Below are 18320 nucleotides of genomic sequence, written 5' to 3' on the forward strand. Positions count from 1 at the left end.
GCAAATCAATTTCTTAAGATAAAAACTAATTTTTAAATTAATAGTTAAAATGCTACGTAATTAAAGTTTACTGTGATGTAACAGCCTTAACGGCCACTACGGAAAAGCACTTGCAATTACCCGTCCTTTCCATATCGTTCTTTTTACTTTTACGTGAGGTACCTGATTTCCTGCTACGGTTCATGTTTAAGCATTTGGATTCTCTTCTACAATTTACCCCCAGCTTTAGAACCACTTCTTGTGTAGCTCCTGTAAACTAATTCTGCGAAGCTTGATTTGTGAACACTCCTCATCATACTTTCTTTGAAGAGACTTGTGAAACAAAGCTCAAAATATCTCGATCTGATAATGAGTTTTAATTAATTAAGATACATAAAGATATATCGATAAATCACTTAATACTTTACCTAGACAGAATTTAATTATATTTTCGGATTGCTCTGATCAAACCGAATCATTTGGTGTGTCTCAAAATAACACTCAATTTTATTTTATTTTGGCATTTCGCTAGTGATTTTTGTGTTTCTATGTTTCTAACTCTTCCAACTCTTTCAGTGCGGCTCAATTTATCCACACTAAAATATAATTGCGAAAGTAAATCTGTCTGTTACGCTTCCTACGCTTTGACTAATAAAGTTCTAAACCGATTTTTAAGAAATTTGGTATGGAGAGCTCGAACACCAAGGAAGAACACGGGCTACTTTATAAAGTGTGTAGTACAAGACATGAATTGATTTTAAGAAAATAATATGAAATATGGACCAATAGTATTACTTTTTGTAAAAGCTGTTCACTCTTTGCATTTGGATCTTTATCACATTTATGAAATGCTTTTCTTGTTTATAGGTTCTACATAATAAGATTGAACGTAGTGAAACCAATGCTTACATAATTGTCAACGGGTTTAATCCATACTTCCATACTAATATCAGTCACAAGCCCATCGAATTTTAGCTGATAAGCGTCACACACCTCGTATATCATCTGGAATGTTTGAAGACTCACAAAGATGGCGTCATTTAAGTGCTGTACTACAGACAGAGAGACGTCGTGCCTTTGCATGTAGAGCGTGGGAGGTTTTTAGTGAGGCTGCATTTGCCGGCTGTAGTGGCCGAGCGGTTCTAGGCGCTACAGTCTGGAACCGCGCGACCGCTACGGTCGCAGGTTCGAATCCTGCCTCGGGCATGGATGTGTGTGATGTCCTTAGGTTAGTTAGGTTTAAGTAGTTGTAGGTTCTAGGGGACTGATGACCTCAGAAGCTAATTCCCATAGTGCTCAGAGCCATTTGAACCATTGGAGGCTGCATTTGATTATGATATGCGAGCACGGGCACGAGCAACAGGCAGACACGTGAGGGCTGCTGGCGTTATTCCACCTACAAATGTTACAAAATTTCCGATGCACTGAACAAGGAATCATTTATTTTCTTTCTTCTCAGTTTAACGCTATTTAATCATTTTAGAAAGTCCATATTTTATTTTAGTACTGTCGCCAATACTCATTATAAGAAAACGACTCCTATGCATTAATAGCGGTTAGAGTTGCTGTTGCTCGATCGTAGGGTCCTGGGTTAGAATCCCAGCCAGGTCGTATTTTCTTCACTCAAATGGTTCAAATGGCTCTGAGCACTATGGGACTTAACTGCTGAGGTCATCACTCCCCTAGAACTTAGAACTACTTAAACCTACCTAACCTAAGGACATCACACACATCCATGCCCGAGGCAGGATTCGAACCTGCGACCGTTGCGGTCTCGCGGTTCCAGACTGTAGCACCTAGAACCGCTCGGCCACTCCGGCCGGCTTTCTTCACTTAGGAATGGGTATGTGTGTTCTCTTCATTATCATTTTATCATCGTCGTGGCCCAATCCAAAAAGGCCTGAAATAAAAAGGCTTACACCAAACGGCTGAACATCACAAGTGGTGTCTCCCAGCCAATAACGCCATAAGAACATTTCATTTCATACTCAACGTGTTTAATCCATACTAATATTATTAAATGCAAAAGTAACCCTGTCGGTTACTTTTTCGTGACTAAACTGTTGAAATCAATTCGATGAAATCTGGTATGGAGAGAGAGTGAAACCTGAGGAAGAATATAGACAGCTTAATAAAATAAAAAAAAAAAAGAAAATCGACCTCTAAGAGAGTGCAGTAAGGAAGGAACATCTTTGTTTTTACATCAGTGGATGCCCACAATCCTCTCCATGGATCACTCAGCAGCTGTACTGTGCGTGGGTATTGTCATATGTTGGGGCAGTTGATTGACGGCATACATCGTGAGCTATACTTGATAGGCAGACATGTGAGGGTAGCTGACATTTCTTACTTATCAACACTTGTCATAGTAAAAGTACTGATGGGTGAATGCAATTGCGGCTAGCAGCTAGTACATTATAAACACGATTTGCATGCCAACAGTCACAGTGCCTGAATACCATTTCGATCTATTCAGGTGGAAAATTAGCCTTCAGCATAACTGAAAAGTAAATGAAACTTAATTCCGATCTTGAACTTATCAGACACCATGGGAATTACATCATAAGCTAGCAGAATAAAAGAAGCAGCATCACCTGAAGGTAGGCGGTTTTGGGGAGTGTTAGTCAGTTAGGTCCGAATCACTCACTTTTATACTTTAGTAAACATTTCGTTGGCAACACTAAGACAAGTGCAAGATGCCTGAACAATAATAGCAGACATTACTCGAAGTTTTTGTTTATTATTTAAAAAGTCAGAAAAGACATCGGTCAAAACAGTTGCCATTAACCTACAAACTTGGAAAATCAGCGACAACAAGATACGTACATCCAATGGATTTGAGAGTCTCATGATGGGGACTCGCTTTTCAAAATCAAATGCCGGCCGGAGTGGCCGAGCAGTTCTAGGCGCTACAGTCTGGAACCGCGCGACCTCTACGGTCGCAGGTTCCAATCTTGCCTCGGGCATGGATGTGTGTGCTGTCCTTAGGTTAGTTAGGTTTAAGTAGTTCTAAGTTCTAGGGGACTGATGACCTCAGATGTTAAGTACCATAGTGCTCAAAGCCATTTGAACCAATCAAACCAAATGAATAAAAGCAGGATCGTAGTATATATATATATATATATATATATATATATATATATATATATATATATATATATATATAACACAAAAGTTACAGCAGCCAGATGATGAATTTTTCTATTTGGGGAAGTCGAAGACAATAAATGAAAAAAAAAGAAATAAACCAAAGAGTAGAAATGTAGAAATGTTAAAAATGTTCTGGAGTCGTTTTTTAAAACCAAATAGTGTTTTCAAAACAAGGCGTGCAATGATTCTGAAACGGATAGATTACTAACAACGCTTATTAGCTGTGCTCAATAGTTTCAGTGAGACATTCAGAAACTGAAGTTGGCTCGACAGACAGTGGAGTTATACTGTACATATTTGGAATTGCTACGAGAGTTGGAACTTTAATAGTGGCAACTATTTATTTATAGCTCGTACAAAATAGATACTTGTTTCAAAGTTTTACTGACCTTCAGACTAGACACCAGCATTGTGTGTAACCCGTTGCCAGCGAAGTGGAAGTCGTAGGCTACTCTTAGCAGTGCCAGTTGTGTTGACTGTTCGAGCGGCGCGGTCTATTGGCCGACAAATTTGTAGCAGTTCTGAAGCGAATGCCGTGAGGTGTTTCCTTCAGTTTAGGAATCGGTTTGAACTCACGAGGGCTTTAGTCAGGGGAGAGCAGTAGGTGGTACAGCACTTAGCAGACCCATCAGTCAAACAAATCAGTAACAGCTTGCACTGTACGTGCTTGAGCATTGTCCTGCAAAATGATGGTCAGGTCCTGCAGAAAGTGTCATCACTTCTGTGTCTATGCTGTTCAAGGAACACAACCTACGACCAGCATGCCCTTTCAAAGAGCACAGCCGATTTCCTTCTCCATCCTTCCCTTACCCGAGCTTGTGCCCCGTCTCTGATGGCCTCGTTGTTGACGGGACGTTAAATACTAATCTCCTCCTTCTGCTCGAACTGACGCAGCTTGAAAAGCAAGATTTTATCCAGTTGCAGGTGCTGAGATAATTTTTTGCAATAACTAAATGTATGTTTTAAACATTTAACAAGTTAATACGAAGACTCATTGGTTTAGAGATCTTTCTGTAATAACCAAATTTACAAGAATGAATTTTTCCATCAGCAGCACAAGGCTCGCTAATTTCAAAGTTTCTGGTAGATTAGTACTGTTTGCTGGCTCAGGAGTCCAATCCGGAAACTTGCCTTTGGAGTTCTTAATGGCTTGGATTTCGAGTCACGACAGCTTCAAGCTAAAGTTCAGGATTTGAGTCTCAATTTAGCAGGTGACTTCAAACTACAAGGAAGGTATGATTGCTCTTAGAGAACATTCGTACTTATTATTCGAAGGTCCATTAGTAGGTTAAAAATACTTCATTATCGCGGTTGCGAATATTGCGAAGAAGTCGTTATTTGAAGGCAAATGTACTATTACTTATCTGAGTTCGAGGGCAAACGTGAAAGAGGAATATACTACAAGACGAAAATTGTGATAAATCGTACGGTAGTGTTCATGTCGTCATGTTGTCCACGGACAGCCCAAGAGTGAAAGTCGCCTTCGTCGATGCGCTGCTGTCAGAGAAGCACCACAGAATCTGCTTCGATCGTACACTGCAGCGAAAATGTGTATTTATCTTCGTCGGACGATGTTATGTAACTGGCGACGCTATTGGAGCTTTCCCCGTCTTATTTCCCAATAAGGCTACGAGAGGTCACACCACGGTGGGCGGGACCGGGAAGGCTTCAAACTGCCACAAGAGGAACGTCGTGTGTTACGCAACTGCAGCTAGGCTCTCACGTGCAAAAATCTTGTGGTGCTCTCCGTCCTCATCTCTGAGGGCAGTGTTCTCTGTCAGGGCTTCCAAGTACGGAGTCAGAGGCGTTTTCCTAACAATATGAGTTACACATCGAGTCAGTAACGAGTCTCGTATTCATCGGCCACTTGTTTCTCAGAGGCCCTCGTACGTCACTCCGCGTTGAGGTAAAAATTCCAAAACGGATGTTGCGATCCTAACTGACAAAGCTCAAAGCTGCAGTTTTCGCATTAGCGATGCAGTGAATGAGAAGAGAAGAGTACCATAAAATGCAAATTACAAAAGGTGTAGGGGCCAAGAGCAAATTCGTAATAAGTTGCCACTCATGTGGTAGAAACTATGAATTAAATATTCTAAAATTCGAATCTAGAACAACTGCCGACATTAGTAACTTATAAGTAGATATCCTTGGTATTGAGAAGCAGCTTAAATCCCTTAATAAAGCCAAGGCTTTCGGTCCAGGTTAAATACCACTCGAGTTTGCTTCGGAGTATGATGATACAATAGTTCCATACTTAGCCATCATATACAACTGCTCACTCTTCGGAAGATCCGCACCTGAAGACACAGGTCACACCAACATTCAAGAAAGGCAACAGGAGTAATCCGCTGAATTACAGACCCATATCACTAATGTCGATTTGCAGTAGGATTTTGGAACACATACTGTGTTAGAAAATTATGAATTACCTTAAAGAAAATGATTGATGGACAAATAGTCAACGCAGATTCAGAAAATATCGTTCTTGTGAAACACAATTAGCTCTTTATTCGCACAAAGTAAAGAGTGCTATCGACAGGGGATATCAATTTGGTTACATACTTTTAGATTACTAGCCGGCCGTGGTGGCCATGCGGTTCTAGGCGCTACAGTCCGGAACCGCGCGACCGCTACGGTCGCAGGTTCGAATCCTGCCTCGGGCATGGATGTGTGTGATGTCCTTAGCTTAGTTAGGTTTAAGTAGTTCTAAGTTTTAGGGGACTGATGACCTCAGAAGTTAAGTCCCATAGTGCTCAGAGCCATTATAGATTCCTAGAAGGCTATGGACGCCATTTCTCGTAAGCGTCTTCTCATCAAGTTACCTGCCTATGGAGCATCGCCTCAGTTTTGTGACTTGATTAGTGATTTCCTGTCACAAAGGTCGCAATTCGTATTAACTGACGGAAAGTCATCGATTAAAACATATGTAATATCGGATGTTCCACAAGGAAGTATTATAGGCCCTCTGCAGTTCCTGGTCTACATAAACAATGTAGGGCCGCGCGGGATTAGCCGAGCGGTCTTAGGCGCTGCAGTCATGGTCTGTGTGGCTGGTCCCGGCGGAGGTTCGAGTCCTCCCTCGGGCATGGGTGTGTGTCTTTGTCCTTAGGATAATTTAGGTTAAGTAGTGTGTAAGCTTAGGGGTTGATGACCTTAGCAGTGAAGTCCCATAATATTTCACATACATTTGATCATTTTTGAAACAACGTAGGAGACAACGTGAGCAACCGTGAGATTCTTTGCAGATGATGCAGTCATTTACCGTCTTATAAGGCTTCAGACGATCAAAACCAATTGCAAACTGATTTAGACAAATATTTGTAGGGTGTGAAAAACGGCAATTGACTCCAATGTAAAGTGCGAAGTCATCGACGTGAGTACTAAAAAGTCCGCGAAATTTCGGTTAGACAAATCTAAAGGCTGTCAGATCAGCTAAATACTTCGGGATTGCAACTATGAGTAACTTAATTTGGAACGATCACGTGGATATGTTTTGGGTAAAGCAAAGCAAAGACTGAAATTTACTGGCGGAACAGTTAGAAAGTGCAACTGGTCTACTAAAGAGATTGTTCGCACCACGTTTGTTCGCCCTCTTCTGGAGTACTGCTGTGTGGTGTGGGATCTGCATCAGATAGGACTGATAGAGTACATCGGAAAATTCAGAGAAGGGCAGCTCGTTTTGTATTATCGCGAAATATGGGAGAGAGGTCACTGACATGATACGTGAATTGGGTTTGGAAATTATTAAAACAAAAGCGTTTTTCGTTGCAGCAAGATTTTTTCGTAATATTTTAATCATCAACTTTCTCAACAGACTGTGAACATATTCTGTTGGCACTCTCCTATATAGGGAGAAATGATCATCACGATAAAATAAGAAAAATCAGGGCTCGCACAGAAAGATTTTAATGCTCGTTTTCCCCACGCGCCTTTCAAGAGTGCAACAGTGGAGAAATAACTTGAAGGTGGTGGAACCCCCTGCCAGGCACCTAACTGTGAACTGCAGAGTAATCATGTAGATGTAGATGTAGCTGAAATGCGAGGTGTAACTGCAACTTCCTCCCAATAACAAACGATAGTAATCAGGCATCTGAGCCCCTAAAGATGATTGAAATTTGGAGGATACAAACTCCCAATGTGCCTATGGAGAAAAAGGTATTTCCCCTTGTAAGCATAATGTAATATCGTCACCCGCTCCGCCACAATATTGATAGTTGTGTCTCTCGAGAGCACGAAGCATGACGTAATCGCTAGCTAGAGGGTGTCGTGCGTGAGCCTGGCGGTTATCATACGTGTAGTGCCACACGTGTGGCCTGCAAAGACGCAAACTGCCGAATTTTTATGAAAAATCGGTTAAAGCATTCGCCGTGAAAGTTTTGTAGTTTACAGCAGTTTCAACAGTATCAGTATCAGTAATTTAATCATCTTGCTGGGATTAGAAGCTTGTTGATGTTTTTATCCCATGTTGCGATTTAATTCTGGACTGGATTTTCTCATGTTGAGAAATCAGAAGGAGTGATCCGTTATACTTGGTACAAAGACTTAATATAGCCAAGAACGCACAAATATTTCTTTATTTTCAACAACCTGTTTTGACAGACCTTGTTGTCAGGAAGAAGAACTGAGGATGACAGTGAAGTCTGACGAAACCGTTTATTGAAAATAAGGAAATACTGACCTTAGAAAGTATTTTTTACTAAATTTTGGTTTTTAAATTCCATCTTCTCGAAACACAATGTATTCCTATGTCTGTTTACACAAACATGTTTTGACACCAATGTATCTTCTTCTGCGGGTTTCGATTTATTTCTGAGAGCACATTACCTTTGAAATTGGATTTCTACATGTTGGTTACTTTTAATTTCTCTTACCGTTTGACAGAATTTCTTGTTTTACTCCAAGTTGTCCATCTTTGATGTCTGTCCTTTTTTCATTGTAATTATACACACTATTTTCCATACCTTTTTAAACTTCACGTTCACCTGTTTTCACACGATGTTTACACAAAAACGAGATTTGGGATAACGCTTATGTCACCATACTCATAGAGAGACGCTTTTTTATTGTCAATATAGTGTTACCGACAATGATATAGTGTCACATCCCATTTCGTTCACCATTCGACATAACTCCTATCCACTTTCAGTGAGCACTGCTACGCAGACAGCGAACCGATCACGTCGGTTTTGTCTCCGCGATAAACAACTCCCGCATCGAAGTAGTCATTTACTTCTCTCATTTCCTCTTCAGTACGCAAACAAAATATCAGTGTTGACAAACAGAAACCGCCCATTATACATATCCTGATTCTGGATTCTCGTGTCATTCCATCAGTGTCAACTGCCTCAGTCTGCTTCACATAAAGAGAATGGATTTAAAATACATAAAGACACGTTACTCCATTCCATTCCGCATATTCAAAAGCCTTCTGCAAGTGTACTAAAGGATAAAAGTCTATATCAGGGCCAGCGGCTTACTTAGGTGTTTCGTGCAGCAAGGTGCTAGCGCTCACTGTGAGGTATGACGACAAAGAGAGAGGGTGTGTCGACTGCTGGTTTTAACTAGCCAATGAGAGAGCAGCGGACAAACTACCTGTTTCAAAAGAGTAATATCACATTGTCACGTCAAACGATTGAAGCGATTTCACAGATTTGGTTTACCTATATTATTTGATATATTATCTCATGACTTTGCACACACATAGAAAAACTCAAAGTTATTTGACATATCACAAATACTCTATATGTTCCATAACCATGGAGATTTTGCAGTTATAAAGTCGATAATCAAGATGTTCGCACGTTCGGCGCAGCATGTCCCTATTAATCTGTTGATGAGAGTCCGCAGTTCTGGTGGGGTTGCTGGAGGGAAAAAAAATCTCAGTCTCCTGTTTGAGAATTCACGAACATCATGATGGGAATGGGGTAGAGCGCCATTCTGTTGGTAGATGAAGTCCGCATGTTGTTCTCCAGTTGTGGCATGAGCCAGTTTTCCCAGATGCACGTATCCTGTAACGGTCTTCTCGCAGAACTTTAAACCGCGGGACTGTCTTAAACCCAATAACTTTGGCGGATCTCGAATGTTCTGCACGATAGCGTGGGGATTCTCTGTCGCTCAGGTTCGCACATCGTGGCTATTCACTGTGCCATTCACAAACAATGTTGCTTCATCACTAAACATAAGTTTCTCAGAAAACCCATCCTCTTCTATAAGCTGTTGCAACTGTGCTGAAAATTCAAAGCGTCCGGCTTTGTATTAAGTTCCAATGGACCAAACTGCTGAGGTCAACAGTCCCTAGGCTTACACACTACTTAAGCTAACTCACGCTTTGGACAACACACACACACAGACACACACACACACACACACACACACACCATGCCCGAGGGAGGACTAGAACCTACGACGGGGGCAGCCGCGCGAACCGTGGCAAGGCGCCTGAGACCATGCGGCTACCCTGCGCAGCTCAGGGCTTATTCCAATTGCAGGCGGTAAGTACTAAGATGTAACTATCCTTACTATGAAACATTTAAGACATTACAGCATTTCTAAGGAAAAGAGACTTGTCTATTTTATACATGGGAGATGGATTCTTTAAAGAATCAGGAAAGGATGTTACTGGTTCTCACGTATTCAGGGAGGCACCGATACCGGTCTCTACAGTCAGTTTCACCTTTTTAACACGACACTACAAAATAGAGGCAGGTCGCTTACACGAGTCCCGCCAGCACGTTCATGAGGCTGCTCTTGCCGGCTCCGGACGGCCCCATGATCACGGACAGCAGTCCCGGCCGGAACTTGCCGCACACGCCCTTCAGGATGCTGCGCCGGCCTGTAACATGCGTGACACACACCTTAGAAGCGAATTTAACACTCACTTTCATTTACACAGAAATATACGAGGGCTGCTCGAATAGTGAAAATCAAAAATGTTTTATTTGCAACAGTTTGCTACGCTTTCCAGCTGCTTATCACCATAGTCGCCGCTCCGACTTAGACATTTGTCCTAGCGTTGTATCAACTTTCCAGTATCCTCGTCGTAGAAGGCCGCCACCTGTGCTTGCCGCTACTTCTCTTCGCTGGTCTGGCGTTCGTTGTCTACGTCAGCATGTTGTCTTTATGGCCAGTGGATCATGTATGCAAGTTCAACATCAAAGGGACCTAAGTCCGGGCTGTATGGTGGGTCATCAGACACTTCCCATCGGAAGTGCTGCAGAGGCGTCCTCATTGTCCCTGCAGAAGAATGAAATGCATGACAGGTTCTTTCAAATGGTTCAAATGGCTCTGAGCACTATGGCACTTAACATCTATGGTCATCAGTCCCCTAGAACTTAGAACTACATAAACCTAACTAACCTAAGGACATCACACAACACCCAGTCATCACGAGGCAGAGAAAATCCCTGACCCCGCCGGGAATCGAACCCGGGCGTGGGAAGCGAGAACGCTACCGCACGACCACGAGCTGCGGACGACAGGTTGGTTATGCGGGGTTGCATGAAATCAGGCGAAACCTCCCAGCGGGCACATATATTTGGCGGGAGGCACTGTTATTCTAAGCATCCTAACGTGCTCACTTTGTGCTGAGAACTGAAAAGAGCGATGTGACGCGATCGACAGGCATACTAGAGACACTGCCCAACACATCTGAGCAAAGCTTCGTCGGGTTTTCACTGTCATTTCCATTTAGCGACCACTCGGATCTTACTTTCAGAATAGCCCTCGTAGATTATCAATTAAATGAAGAAACTTCGCTTTCATCTGCGAAACTGCGGACATATGCCATTGCTGAAACTGTTTTGTCTTCTCCGCCCACGTGATGACTCGTTTAGTCTTGCTCCTTTTAAAACTAAATTCCGCAGACAGAAGTTACTATAACAGGTTTTTTCTTTTTTTTCTTTTTTTTTTTTTTTTTTGCTAGCCTCGAAGTCCAGGTCTTTGAGACAAAAGCGGCCAAGTTTTCGTAAAAAACTGGTGTTTCTTCGTAGTTTAGCGTTGCTGGCCCCGGCTTATACGTTGGCTTAAACCTCGACTGTTACTCTGAGTTTGGTTTCCCACGTTTATTGCGGTTATGCCGTGCTTCTTCCTTTTTCTACGTGTGGCAGCAGAGGTGTTTATCGATATTCGCACCTTGTACTATCTTTGGTATGGTTCGCTTAGGGGAGACAGGTAGTCGGCCTAACTATATCCGATCCGCCGGCAACCCAACCAAGAGACAGTCAACGGACCCACCGACAAGACGACTCGCATTCCACCCGACCAGTACACAAGGAACTCCAATGCCAAAACGTAAAAGGCGTAGCCCCCCGCAACCAAGTATGCATAAGCTGTCAAAACTACACACACGTGTTAGACAGTGACAACACGGCGAGGAAAGGACACTACTTGAATTTTACGTCACCAGCCAGGGTAGGTAACCGGAACCCTACGGCCACAAGGCAAAAAATTCCGCTGGTGCACTTGGACTTCAAATAACCAAAATACAGTTCAACTCCACTGGATAATGGCCAAACTTTCGCCAACTCGAACACTCGCTGTTGCTCACGGGAATACCCCCAACAGCCAACCATGAAACCAGTGACACAATGTGAACGGACTGACTTCGGTAATTAAATCACCACTCAACTTTGATGTCCTGGGTCGGTGAGCCACGAACCTCGTAGCAATCGGAACAGCTCCCACACACTCTGACACTGCGTAGAGACCGCCAGTGGACCCGGCCAACTGCTCCGCGCCGAGATTTCCTGACTGATCCACACCAACCGACCCACTGCCGCACACCGGCTAGCCGGAAACTATAAGCACCAGACCAAAGATAGTACAAGGTGCAAATATCGATACACACCGCTGCTGCTACACTTATAAAGAGGAAGAACCACGGCTTAACGGCAATAACCGCGGGAAACGAAACGCAGAGTAACAGTCAAAGTTTAAACTAACGCATAAGCCGGGGCCAGCACGACTCAGTAGTGCCCAGAACTTCTGACTAAAAACACGTGTAACAATATCGCGAAAGGGGTACATATTTTGTGCAAGTTGCTTCTTCTCCACTCGGATGGATAATCGGAAGCCCACTCCCCTCGGCATTCTGTTCCACCTGCCATGATGCCACGACTCCTACAGCATCGACTTGAACTGTCCCTCCCGTCTTTTTCACGGTTAACAAATTTAATGACGTTGACAGCAAACCTCTGTGAGTACCCGCGAAGGTAGTTTCCACCATCGCTTTTTATGCTCGCACTGCGAAGTAACACCGCACACTACATTTAAGCTGAAATGTGGGTGCACCTCCATTATATTCAAACTGACGAGGGCGTCCTGAAACGTAATGCCTCCCGAATTTTTTATTCTGTTCTCAATATCGGTTGAGGCATTAACGTCACGCATATTACTCAGTCGACTTTCCCGCTTTGCTGACGCAGGCTGCAGCTCCCTGTCGCTACGGGGCTCCGAACTGTGGCATGTAACATGGCGGTGTGCATGGTAACTACGTCGGTGAATGAGATACAGCCTGCTGTAATGGAGTTTCGAATTCCTTGAGCATGACGATGCCAGACCACACATAAGCGCTGCCACATGTTCAACAATTCGACGCCTTGGGTTCACTATCATAGATCGTTCTCCATACTGTCTCGCCTTCACCGAATCTGGTTTTCATGTTTCAGACCCTAAAGAAAACCTTCGAGGACTTCACTTCGATAGTGATGAAGCGGTCCAAGCAAATGTGAAGTTGTCGCACCTTCAAAAAAGTCATACATTCGACAGTGACGGTATCGACATAATGGCCTCTCGCTGGGAGAAATGTGTTCGACGCCAGGCTGACTATGTTTAGAAAGAAATATGTACACACGAAGAAAATTTTTTGGAGACAGTACTCTTCAGCAAGCCCTCGCACACCAGGACTGACCCTTCGACAAGGAGCAAAGCTAAGCACAGAACGTAAGCGGCAGCTTACATTTCATCCAACTCGCTAAAATTCGCGAACTATTCAAATGTACAGAGCTGGAACTGGCATCAGAGTATTCTATAGGAGCCATTTTTTTCATTTTAGTTTTAGTTTACATCATCACTTTTTTTTAGGAAGACGGGCAAGAAGTTTACAAAATGCATATCCTGATGACGGTAGCAAATTTTGTACAAGCGGGTACCACTTTTGCTATTGAAACTGGTTGTACATATTATGAGAACGAAATCTTAAGAATAAATTATATTTCCATCTGCTCCATGTAGGAACTTTGTCACAGGCACCCTACATGAGATGCACTCTAAGGTAAAAAGAAACAACGACGCATCACGAAAAAATTATTCGAGTGGGCCGGAAATCGGTAGATATGGTGTACATCTACAGACAAACAAATGATTAAAATTTCAGAAAAAAATGAATGATTTATTCAAGAAGCGTGTCCAGACACGTTTTCGGCCTGCAGTCTCACTGGCAGCTATACAACTGTTTTCAGTGACAAGTGCTGCCTCGAACTGATCGCTGATGACAAGCAAAGACATGTCTAGAGACACTCAGGAGAGCGTTAGGAAACTAACCTGGCTGTCCCCGTCATACGGCCCGACAACCAGGAGTCATGGTTTGGAGTGCCATTCCCCGTCACACTTGGACCCTTTTGGTTGCCATCTGCGGCACCCTTACAGTAAAACGGTGGATCGACGATTTTCTACGCCCCGTTTTGTTGTAGTCCATGGCAAGCCATCCTGGGCTTACATTTCAGCAAAATAACGCTCGCCCGTACACGGCGAGAGTTTCTACTGCTTGCCTTTGTACTTACTAAACCCTACCATGGCTAGACCAGCATTATGGGCAAGAGCCTCCAACCAGCTAGGGATTTTGATGATTCAATTGGACAACATTTAGCACAGCATTCCTCACAAGGACTTGCAAAAACTCTGTCAATCAATGCCACGTCGAATACCTGCTTGCATAAGGACCAGAGTTGGACCAACACGTTGTTTAGTTGCTCAGTTTGTGAATCTCTTTCTCTTGAATAAATCATCCGATTTTTCTGAAATTGTAACCATTTGTTTTTCTGCACAGATCCATCACATCTATACATTTCCATCCCATTCGGATAATTCCTTCGTGGTGCGTCCTCTTTTGTCTTGGAGCATTTTTAAAATTAAAAGCGACGCATGTTGTCCTCTCACGAGTCAGGAGCTAAGCGGTCGTACGTTGGATTTAATTACGAAAGCTGCGCGGGGTAGCCGTGTGGTTGCCCCCGTCGGAAGCCGAGTCCTCCCTCGCGCATGGGTGTGTGTGTTGTCCATAGCGTTAAGTTAGATTAAGTAGTGTGTAAGCTTAGGGACCGATGGCCTAAGCAGTTTGGTCCCATAAGATCTTGCCACAAATTTACAATTTAGTTACGAGAAACAGATCGCTATGTTTCTAATTAAAACGTTATTACGTTTCCTGATCAACCAGGGTTATGTGACCTCTCTCAGTTAGCAGCGACGTTAACCATGGACATGATGACGTATCGAATCCTCAGCAGATGTACATAATTTGGTAATCCGCTTATCCACGTAGTGTTTTTCCTAAGAATTTCCAGCTTTGATGATTTTCCAGCTTCCTCTTGTTTCTCAAATACCACCCTACCAAGTTTCACCACTATTCTATTCACAGATGCAGCATTTCTTTCAATGACCTTATTAACAGACAGCAGCGGGCCACCAGGAAGCTTTTCTTTCGTGATGTGCGCACTTGACGCGCAAACCAATTTATCTCGACTGACCTTGTCGATGCACGGCAGTTCCCTGACCGAGAGAGCGACTTCGATCTTTTTCATTCATAAGATATGTCGACTTTGCTACTGACTTTTTCCAGTATCGCACAACAAACAACAACAACAACTACTACTACTACTCTATGTTACTAAGTGGCTACGGTCACTCGATCGCAGTTGCTGGTTGCCTAACTAACGGTTTTCAGGGACAACAAAAATTTGATTTTCACTATTTCATAATTACTGACGGAGATTAATCTACTCATTAGGAGATACAATCTTACGAGGGTTGACTGAAAAGTAATGCCTCCACCTTTGTAATCTTTGTTGGCAGCATTGGTATGCGGCAGGTACTGGCTTGATCTGTAGCCTCTTTTTTACAGCTCCAGTTGGCAGGAAACCTTAGCATTGAACGGTTGTGTTGCTACAGTGTAAAGTATGGAACCCTGCGTAGACGTTCGGTCAATACGGTTTAAGCAACGTGCAATCATAGAATTCTTGACAGCAGGTGTCACCCCAAAGGAGATTCATCAGAGAATGAACGCAGTTTATGGTGACTGCGTTGATGTGAGTACTGTGCGTCGTTCGCGTGACAAAGAATTTGACGTCCTGTGACAGCAACCACCGAGTGTCACAAGCAAAATGTTGAAAGATTGATTCAGGACGATCGTCGTATCACTCAGAGAGAAATTGCAAGCACAATCGGCATTTCTACAGCTGAGGGCTGCGTGTTGGATTTATTTTTCTGGGGCGAGTCTTTGTGTCGATGTTCCATAGACTGACGTTTCGTCTCCGGGTCGTAATGGTGTATCCACGTTTCATCTCCTGTCACAATTGAATGGAGAAAGGCGTCACCTTCATTCTCGTAACGCGAGAGGATTTCCTGGCAAATTTCAAGTCTGTGCGCTTTCATTTCAGGAGTCAGTAACCGGGGCACCCACAGTTCTTGACGATTGTGCTTGCAATGAAAGGGCAGTGGAGCAGTGGAGTGGCAGCGTTGTCGTTTGTACTCAGGTAATTCACATGAAAAGGTGTTCGACGCGATAATTATGGCTGCACGAAGGAGATTAACAGACTTGGAACGCGGAATGGTTGTTGGATCTAGACGCGTTCGGACATTCCATGAGGGAAATCAATATTCCGAGATCAACAGTGTCAAGGGCCAGTCGAGAATAGCAAATTTTGGGCAGTACCTCTCACCGTGGCCAACGTAGTAGCCGATGGCGTTCACTTAACGACCGAGAGAAGCGGCGTTGGCATGGAGTTCTCGTTCTAACAGACAAGCAACACTGCGTGAAATAATCACAGAAATCAATGTGGGACGTACGACGAACATATCCGTTAGGACAGTGCGGCTCGATTTGGCGTTAATGTGCTATGCCAACAGACTCCCATGCGAGGGCCTCTGCTAAGAGTACGACATCGCCTACACCGCCTCTTCTGGACTCGTGAACATATCGATTGGATCCTGGACTGGAAAACCGTGGCGTGGTCAGAGGTGTCCCAATGTCATGTGGTAAGACTTGATAGTAGGATTCGAGTGCAGCGCAGACCCCACGAAGTCATGGACCAAAGTCATCAGAATGACACTGTGCAAGCTGGTGGTGGCTCCATAATGGTGTAAATGGAATGGCCTGGGTCTTCTGGTCCAACTGAACCGATCATTCACGGGAAATAGTTATGTTCGGTTACTTGGAGACCATTTTCAGTCATTTATAGACTTCATGGTCCCAAACAACGATGGAATTTTATGGATGACGATGCACCATGTCACCAGGCCACAATTGTTCGCGATTGGTTTGAAGAACATTTTTGACATTTCGAGCGAATGATTTGGCCACCCAGATCACCCGACATGAATCCCATTGTACATTTATCAGACATGATCTCGAGGTCAGTTCGTGCACAAAATCTTTCATTCCCAACACTTTTGCAATTATGGACAGCTATAGAGGCAGCGTGGCTAAATATTTCTGTACGGTACATCCAACAACTTGTTCAGTCCGTGCCACGTCGAGTTGCTGCACAACGCCGAAAAAAAAGTAGGTCCGGCACGATATTAGGAGATATCTCATGACTTTTGTCACTTCCGTGTCTGTCATTGTACCACACACAATTCAGGGGATTTGACGTCGTAAATACTGATATGCGTAAAAAACTAGCTTATGTCAAAACAGAACTGCTGAAACTGTTTTACACAAGGGAGTTCGGTTCTCTGACGAATCGGGGGTGTGGGGGAGGGCTACTGGTAAATTAATAAGTCCCGTAATCTGGAGAAACAGAAACAAATAAATTTACAGAGCGCAACGAACGGCCAAAGAGGACTGCAAATTGATTGAATGTGAAGGTAGGAATTGTACTGGTGGGGTGAAGTTTTGGTAACTGCGGATAGGTATTGCAGCTACAGGTCTCGTGAAATCGGTTGAATCCATGACGCGTCTTCACGCGTGAGCTTCACCCTATTACATCCTTTATAGCTGTGTCAGGTGACCTAGCTAGTTTCCCCTAGGGCCGGATATGCAGTTGGCTTTACCGAGGAATACAAACGCAGGTGCATCTACCACAGAGTTAGCGGGAGAGGCCGAAATCTGGTACTCATTGCGTAATGCCACAGCCTGCAGGGTGATTTCAGCAACGCATGCCGGCTCGGAACGGCTCAGTCGGCCCCGGGTGGAACGACTGTCGGGTCGCAGGGTCAGTGACTGGCGGAACCACACAAGTGTGCCGCGTCCTACTGCGGTGGAGCGCTCCTGTTACGTCACCGCACCCGGGAGCAGCGCAAAAAGGAAGAAAAACCCACGCGCTCGTCGGCGAGTGGCTTTCTCCTTCGCGGCCTCAAGTGCTCCGGCCACACGATGGATGAATACTGTCGGGACGCACATGCTGGGAGGGGGAATGAGTATCCCGGAAGTGTCCTGTTTGGTATTACCAGGCGGTATTACGAGGCGGTATTCCGAGGATGACTTTTGGACGCAGATGGTTATACCGAAATACTGCTAAGTATCTCACCACTACAGTTGTAAAACTACCGCAGCCTACGGTAGTTTTCCTACTAGACTTGGGCAGTTACGATCGTAACTCCGTTACTTGTGCGTTAGGTATGTTGCATGCCTATCGGGCGTTACTTCATTTCGATTGCTTTGTTTGTGTATGCGATCAGTGTCCAACTAGATTGCCCTAGAAAATGGAAGCGGTGAACTGTCTAGAAGCTGAGGGTACATGAGGCACTACCCGAAATTTGTGACCCACAATTGTTGGAAGGATGGTGTGAGGTGGGAGGTTGTGACTAGGGCTGGAAAGAGGGATATTTCTCAGGATGGATTTCTTAGTTGGAAAGTTGGAATTGGGTACAACTGAGTCGAGAGAGAGTGGATAAGACGTGAGGGTGTTTTGAACGTGAAACGTGGATGTAGTTGTGTACCAGGGTACCTGGCTTGGTGATTGGCGGGTGGGATATTGGGT

The 18320-nt window shown here is 44.0% G+C and overlaps 1 protein-coding gene across 1 annotated transcript in view; it reads right to left on the bottom strand.

Annotated features, from left to right (window-relative positions):
- Window positions 1-18320, bottom strand: part of LOC126194819 (ATP-binding cassette subfamily G member 4-like) — a 328478-nt gene that overhangs the window by 102857 nt on the left and 207301 nt on the right. The window contains exon 2 of the mRNA XM_049933146.1: window positions 9844-9961. Within this exon, the coding sequence (XP_049789103.1) occupies window positions 9844-9961 (118 nt within the window). The remainder of the gene's footprint in view (window positions 1-9843; window positions 9962-18320) is intronic.

The sequence above is a fragment of the Schistocerca nitens genome, chromosome 7 (assembly GCF_023898315.1).
Source record: "Schistocerca nitens isolate TAMUIC-IGC-003100 chromosome 7, iqSchNite1.1, whole genome shotgun sequence".
Lineage (NCBI taxonomy): Eukaryota > Metazoa > Arthropoda > Insecta > Orthoptera > Acrididae > Schistocerca > Schistocerca nitens.